This window comes from Phodopus roborovskii, unplaced genomic scaffold (genome assembly GCF_943737965.1).
Source record: "Phodopus roborovskii unplaced genomic scaffold, PHOROB, whole genome shotgun sequence".
Lineage (NCBI taxonomy): Eukaryota > Metazoa > Chordata > Mammalia > Rodentia > Cricetidae > Phodopus > Phodopus roborovskii.
This window is the reverse complement of record NW_026125538.1, coordinates 948,785-956,720: the sequence shown is the minus strand read 5'-3', so window position 1 is coordinate 956,720 and position 7,936 is coordinate 948,785. Positions and strand designations below refer to the sequence as shown.

General features: G+C 42.3%; 1 protein-coding gene across 1 annotated transcript; it reads right to left on the bottom strand.

Annotated features, from left to right (window-relative positions):
• Window positions 1-693: 693 nt before the first annotated feature.
• LOC127216237 (toll-like receptor 11) lies at window positions 694-3,480 on the bottom strand. The gene has a single exon (XM_051176860.1). It carries the CDS (start codon window positions 3,469-3,471, stop codon window positions 694-696), a length of 2,778 nt encoding a protein of 925 aa, XP_051032817.1. The 5' UTR covers window positions 3,472-3,480.
• Between the last annotated feature and the right edge of the window lie 4,456 nt (window positions 3,481-7,936).

Here is a 7,936-nt window from a genome sequence, read left to right as displayed (position 1 = left end):
TACTGTACATCTATTTGGAATTTATAATTTTAGCAAAGTTTTTTGAACCTGTGAGAAAGCGAGTGTGTCCCATGTTGGTCATTTGTTAGAAGCTAAAGTGCATTATAAATGGAGAACAGAAGAATAGGTGTGGCATCCAAGATGAATAATGCGTGAGCTGAGCCAGAGATGTAAGTCACTTACTTAGTCTGTTCAGATTTCATTTCCCCATGAATAATACAGGTTTAAAACAACAGATCTCACTAATGAAATTCTGTAAGTATGAGAAACTTGAGTTAGAGGAACTGACTACTGAACATTCAAATACCATTTGAACTTAAAAATGACTCATTGATTCCCTACCCATTCCTCTAGAATTGCACAGCATTTTACAAAACAAGTGAATATTTTGCATTTAATAATGACAGGACAGATTCATGTTGGAAAAAAATGCACACAGGATTGCACGAACCACTGTGTATATGTGTGGTGGGTGTTGAGCAATATCGTGTATCAGAACGAACTAGCACATAACAGAATTGTTTTCTGAATGACTATTTTCCAATGTTTTAAAAGATCTTTTCCCACTGGAATTTAATATATCATTTTAAATATATCATTTCACCCCCTTGGTGAGCATGTCCCCTAGTGGTGACAGAGCAGTCACTATGCTGTGGAAACGATCATCTTGTATAGCAGCATCCCTCATGGCCCTTAATCTTCTCTTTCTTGTCCAGCTTTCCTGAGCTGTCTCTTTAATTGCTCACAGAAAGTGTCCCAGTCCACCTCCCCTTGGGACAAATCAAAATAGTCCTCTTTTTTGAGCCATCGGGAGAGGCGGTGGTAGCCATGGAGCTTCTGCCTATCAATGGGTTCCAGAAACAGCAGTAGGAGGCGAGCTGTCCCAGGCCTGGCCACCAAGTGGTAAGTGGCCAGTCTTAACTCTAGATTGCACCAGGGACTTGCTAAGGCCTGGCCTGTGAGCACACAGAGGATGGATCTGCTTTTGTGCATGCTGGCAATCATGGATTCCATCCTGTCATTTCCAATCCCAAAGTCCCTGGCAGGCAGGCACAGCCTCAAGCCCTCACCTTTGGGAGGGGGTTTCTCCAAACCAGGAACCAGTTCTTCCAGCACCCAGGCTTGGTCCTTTTCACAATAGGATATAAAGACATCATAATTGAATTGGCCTCTGAGTCTATGTCCACCTAATTTCCACCAACAAGCACGCAAGAGTGTCTGCAGGTAATGAAGCCAGGACCATTTATGACAACCAACCAGAGGAAGAATGGTTAACAAAAGTATCAAAGTAAAACTGATGAGAAAACCCCAAAACTCAGTGTCATGCGGACAGTGAGTAGCAAGGAAGGAGAACAGTAGAGTGTTGGAGTAGTCAGAAGTATTGGCCATGCAGATGGATTTCTCCAGTCCATAAACAAAAGTGTTTGGGGCCTGTGTAGCCCAAGACTCCACCCAGGAAGCTTCACACTGGCAGGTGAAAGTGACATCTGAGAAATAAACATATGGAGGCATCTGAGGAATAAACTCCTGGAGGTTGCCGTCCATCTCCAGGGACAACTCAGAGCTGAGCAGCAGGAGTTTGAGGTGGTGCAATCCCTTAATGCTGGATACAGAGAGGTTTCTGAGATTCAGGTGGCTCAGTGCCAATGCCTGTAACTGAGGAACCTCCTTCAGTAGCATCTCTAGCTTCACAGTACTTGACTCATAGAAAAAGTTAAGGTACCCAAACTCTAGCACACGCAGCCTGGGCATCCCAAATAGATTGAGGTCTACTGCATTGTCATTTTCACACCAGATAGAGAAGTGCTCCAGGAGAGGAAGCTGTTGTGGGAAGAATCTTTGTAGTTGACTGGTTGAGATTATGAGGCTGTAGCCACGCAAGGTGAGGCGACGCAGGGAGGGAAAATGGATTGTGGCTGTGTCTGGTTGCCGTAGTACATTGGAGGTCTGTAAAGTAAGGTTCTCCAAGAATAAGAATGGCTCTCCACTGAGAAACATAAACTGAACACACGCTTGTGCTTGAATTTCTAGGCTGAGCAACATTGGAAACCAGGGAGGGTAGATGTCCAGCATTGTAACAGAACCCAGTTTTAGATGTCTCAGCATCTGGGGACCCTGAAGTTGTATGCCTGAGATATGCTCTAAGTAGGTGCCCAGAAGGTTCAGGGTGGTCAGAGCAGAAAGATGAGAGAGCCAGCCTGGTTTGAGTACTTTAATTTGATTCCAACTCAAGTCTAGAGTCCTCAGACCCCTCAGTCCTTGCATGCTCACATTGGATAGACTAGAGATGTTATTGCCACTCAGCCAGAGCTCCTGGAGTTGTGGAAGAAAGGCTCCATGGGGCACATCACATAGCTGATTGTGGGATAGATCTAGCACTCTTAAATTTGTGCTAAACACTCCTTCTGGAATCTCCAAGGTTGGGCCCAACTTATTCATAGACAGGTTGAGCTTCTGAAGTTGGGGTAGAGTGCGTAGGAACCTGATAGGAAGTGATTGCAGGTGGTTATCATGAAGACCAAGGAATTCCAGAGCTTTATAACTTGGGATATCTCCATTCTCCAAGATGTTTTGTATTTGGTTCTTTCCAAGGTCAAGTGCACGAAGCTTAGAGTAGCCCGTGACAGTCCCCGGCAATTTTTCTATACCTGTACCCACAAGGGAGAGGAAGTCCAAGTGGAGCAGTCCAGAGCCTGTGAGGTCAAATGCTCTTAGTGTGGTACCATCCAATATTAGGGAAAGGAGCTTGAGGCCATGCAGGGCTCTGACATCTGCCTGCTTCAACTGAAGGTTGTAAGATAAATCCAGCACCTCTAGGAAGGGTGCTCCTAGTGTGGTACTGGATGTAGGAGAGGAACCAAGCAAAAGACTTGGGAAGAACCTTTGTAGTTCTTGCAACTTTGTCAGGCAACTGTTCCTTAGAGTTAGATGCTTAAGGCTAGTTGGCAAGTAGATGTTCTGGCTATAATTCAGGCAGTAGCCTTGAAAGGAAAGACTACGGAGGAATTTGAGAGTCTTTAAACAATTTGGAGGGAGGAACAGACTCAGGCAACAGGGAGCATGATGCTCAAAAAAAAGGTACTGTAGCTGGTCCAGTCCTTGAAAAGTCCTAGAAGTAATATTAATTGTACCCAACTGCAGCCTCAGAAGTTGTAGGGAGTGGAAGTTATCAAAGGCATTATCTGGCAGAAAAGAAACCATGCCCTGGAGGCAAAGCACCTCTGTATCTCTGGGTACTCTTTCCAGTGTCTGAGCCATGTCTTTAACATTCGTGCAAGATGCCAAAAGGTGCAGTCCTGGTGCCAACGTACAGAACTGGATATAGTAGGAAAGGTTAGGAAATAGCAAGCTGTCTGCTATGATGCAATTAGGGGCAGTCCATGCCCAGCTGGTCAAGTCAAGGCTCACCAAAGCCAATAGTAACAGAATGAAGAAAAGAGAGCACAACTGAAGTCTTTCCATCCTTGGCATTGATTCTAGGAAAATAGAGGGAAAAGATTGAGTACCAACCAATCCAATCCTGGGGTGTCTAATATGCATCATATCCTTTGGATTTAGGGACATGTTGGGAACATCCCTATAATCAAGAAACGAGTGACAAATTTTCCAAGTCAGAGACTAAAGTTGTGCACACTGATGGGTGACTCCAAGCAGGCAGGAAACCAGAGGAGAATAAATCACAGGGCAATAGGAGGCCTAAGATAAGCCTATGATGGTCTGATCTCCCTGGGGATGACTGGCTCAGACTGCTAAATTCATTGAAGGAAGCCATCATCCAAAACAAGGCATCAAACTGACTTGTTCAATAGTGGGTACACTGAACGAAGAAACAGTACTACTGACACCTTTACATCTGAACAAAATTCTTAGCCATGTGGTACAGTCAGGCTGTTGTCCTTTATTCTTGAGGCCATGAAGCTAAAGTACTTGCAGTAGAAAGTGGCAGACTTGAGTTTGTATTTTTCCTATCAGGGTTAATAGTCTGATATAAAAGTCCTCAGATAGAACTAAGGAAATTATTTCAAGTGGATTTTAGGGTTGAGCTTAAGGAGAAACTTTAAAAAAGAAAATACTTAAGGAAATAAAATTGGCTAATGAAACTTAACAAAAGGAAATACTGTCTTGATACATTTAAGCTTGGATCTTAGCACTGAGGAAGCTGGGTGGTGGTGATGGTGAGCTGACTGCATTCTCATAATTCATAGCTTTTCTCTCATGACAAAGCTTTGGAGTGACCATTGTGAAGTGAGTGGCCATCAAAGTTCCCAAAAGGTCTGGAAGAGACAGGAGAGTATCTTGTCACTCTGGGGATGATAGACACCAGAGGATGTCTCTGCTTTCCTCTGGTTACTATTTCTCCTGTTTGCTAACACACTGGCGGGACTGAGGCATCTTTTGTACATTGAGCTCTCTCAAGCTCCTGTGCCTCATATTTCAGTGAAGTTCAGAGGAGGCCAGGGGAGAGGAGGCGGGGGACTTCATCATCTAAATGGCATGACCTCATTGTAGACACACTTGGGTTAGCTGATCTCCATCTCTCTACCTCAAGGCTTATCTTTTCACCCTTTTAAAGTTTATTTTCCCCTGAACTTTGAAGTGTCAAATAGTGTGCCATACGGATTCAAGCTTCCCTTTTCATTTTAGTTTATCTAGGATGATGTCAGGGACTGGAGTAGATCTCAGATCAAGGAGACACAGTGACCTTAGTACTGAGACCCTGGCACTGTAGAAGTCTGGGATAGATAATTGCTTCTGTCTCAAGATATCAAGTTTGATATTATAACTCTGAGAAATATACAGGATTGTCTGTGAGCTTCCATATTCCAGTTGATCACCTAACCTGTGGTAAATCTAACCCATCTGTCCTCGGGCTGTACCTGGTCACCTGTGGCTCTGGTCTTTTGCTCTCTGAAGAGGCAGATACTTTGTAGTTTGCTTTCTTCCCTGACAGTGCCATTAACTGCTCATCTGCTTCATCCATAAATTTCTCGGGTATTAGGACAGCATTCCTTACCTTTGAGAAAGGAAACAGAGGGTGGTGGAGACAGATTCAAGTTTTCAGGAAGAGTTCTTTTTCATCTTCAGTAGCAAAAGAAGAAAACCTTTGTCTTCTGGGCGTCTTCCCTCCACAGTGGCTCAGCTCTGCTGATTGGAAGTATGGATTTTCTGTTATTAGTGCTATGTGGGCAGTTCTAGGGAAGAGAGGGAGTGCTTAGTTAATTTGAGGAAAGAGGGTGTAACTTTTTCCCAGACTGCCTCCTTTTCTTTCACAGTTTCATGACTTCCTCTTTTCTATTCTACTCTGGGAGTTTCAGTTCTCATGTACTATGTATCCTATTCTCCTGACATCTGTAAAAGCATCTTGAATTTGCTGGACTCTTCTCTGTCTTTAAGGTAAGAGAAGCTCATGTCTTCTGCCATTTCTACACATCCTTTGTCCTCATGTCTACCTCTTCCTTTGTTACTATGAGGGTCTCAGGTATCCTGTGATGGAAGGCTCAGTTCTTTTTTCTGTCAAATAATGAGCAGAACTAGACAAGGAGTGGTAGGAGTGAAAATGGTAGTGAAAATGGTAGTAAAAGCACAGCCTCCACTCCACAAGAGATGTTAGCTCCGACAATCATGCAGACCAGAAGTGGTGAGGGTCCAGAGGTTTTACTATCGAAGGGAAATGAAGAGTTTTCTGAAGGGTGGGTCTTTATTTGGATTCTAGAGGTGATTTGATTTCTTTATTTGTTGGAAGGGGCTCATATAATCCTTGGAGCAATCAAGGGCAGTTCCAGTGATGGTCTTCCTTGGTTGATGGGTCCCATAGTAAGTCATGCAAGTCTGATCCTGTTAGTCCTGTTATATGCATGCATGAGTGTGTGCAAACAGCTGTGAGGAGACCAGAGGAAAGCATAGGTGTTGGTACTGGACATTTATCTTGTTTTGAGTGGGGTCTCTGTAGATTTGGCACTGTGTATGCCAACCTAGCTGGCCCAAGAGCTTCCAGGGTTTCTCCCATCTCTGCTTTCACTTCCCTATGGTTCTGGGATTACAGGTTTTCCTTCCGTATATCTGCCTTTATAAGTTCTGTGGATTTGAATGTAGGTCCTCACACTTGGGCGGTAAGTGTGTTTACCCACTGGACCAATTCTTCAGCCCCTCTTGTGTCTTGCCTTAATACCAAGTATCACATCCCTTATCTCCTTTAGGGCAGGAAGTTTGCAGAAGAGCCTATAACCTTACTACAGGGAGCCCAGTCTTCCCACCAAGGCTGGGTGTGCAGAAGAAAGGGGAGAAGTGGAAGAAGGTGGGTTTATATATAAATGGCAAAATACTTTCCAGATAATACAAGTTATGGGGATGCCTATATTCAGATTAGTTTCTGGATCCATTTGTCTGAAATTGTTTGTTCAAATTATTGTTTTAAAATTAGCATACAATTAACAAGTTTCATTAATAATTTCATACACACTTTGTGCTCTCTTTCAGGTGATTCCCCTCCTACTCTTTCCTTCCCCTTCTCCCACTCCAGCCCTTCAGTCACCTTCCTCTCCTCTACAGGTTGGCTTCTGTCACATGTATTTGATTAACCACTTTCCCTCCCTCTTTCTCCATCAGTTCTAAGATCTCTGCCCTTTCATGCTCTCCTTTTCTAGTTTCATGACCTACAATCCCCTCCATATCTCCAGAACATACTCACATTTGCAAATATTTAAGAAAGTTTTCTCCACACATCCCAGAAAGCACAACATTTATATTTCTGAGGGAGGCTTATTGACTGAAACCTTGTTGAACATTATTTTCCATCTGTTCTTACAGGAACAGTGATGTGAGTTTGATTTGGGAGATATTTAAATCGTTCTATTGTTTCTTGTGTTAACTATTCTGTTTTGAAGTACCTTGTGTGAAGTTTCTATTGTGTTAGGAATATTAGATAATAATATAACCAGAGCACACAACATACACACAAGAACTGGAGAATGGTTTAAATTTATTTTTATATATATTCATTAGTTTTGAATAAAACATTAAGTTCTGCCTGTTTTCATTTTTTTGAAAAATAGAATTCCATAGTTTCTTCACCAATATTATTGTTGTGAGGGCCTTGATTTTTCTTTTTATAATTTATCTTTCAAAGCTTTTATATGCACTCGATTTTTCCTGCTATTTGGATATAAATATTTACATAAAAGGATGACCAACTTCCCAAAGAAACCACTAAAGTTCTAAACTTCCATTGCTATATTGTCTTATTTTATACCTAATGTGATCTTAAGTTTATTCTGGTAACAATGTGACCAGCTTAAGAAGTTCACTTTTTTTAAATATCACCTTTTAAATATTTTTATATTTGGGAAATTTATAACATAATTTTTAATAATATTCTTCCCTCCCAACTCCTCCCAGTTCTTTCCCTGCCTCCCCTCTCCACCTAACTTCATGTTTTTTCTCTCTCTTAAACAAAACAAAACATACAATCCTGTTTGTGTTAGCCAACTGCTCCTGAATAAGGGGCCTACTCTGGAGTATGGTTGACACATCCAGTTTCACTTCATTGAAGGGAACTGATTCTTTTTCTTAGCAGCTTGCAAATGCAAAGAACTTCTTGGCTAGGGCTGGGATTTTGTGCCCATTTCCCCTCCCCCCTGTGTAGATATTTTTTTTCTAGCTTGAGTTTATGCATATTGTCATAGACAATGTGAGTTCAAGTGTGCATCAGTCCTGTTGTGTCTGGAGAACATGGTTTCCTTGAAGTTTTCTACCAGTTCTGGCTCTTACAAATTTTCTTCTTCCTCTTCTGCATAGATCCTGAACCTCCAGGTGTGCTGAATACCAAACCAAACCAAACCAAACCAAACCAAACCAAACCAAACCTTCCACGTATGGCTAGTGATCCAAAGTCTCTCATTCTCTATGTATTGTCCAGTTGTGTGTCTCTGTATTCAAT

Excerpts from the sequence above, each read along its gene's own strand:
- LOC127216237 (XM_051176860.1), bottom strand. The coding sequence starts at position 3,471 with ATGCCAAGGATGGAAAGACTTCAGTTGTGCTCTCTTTTCTTCATTCTG.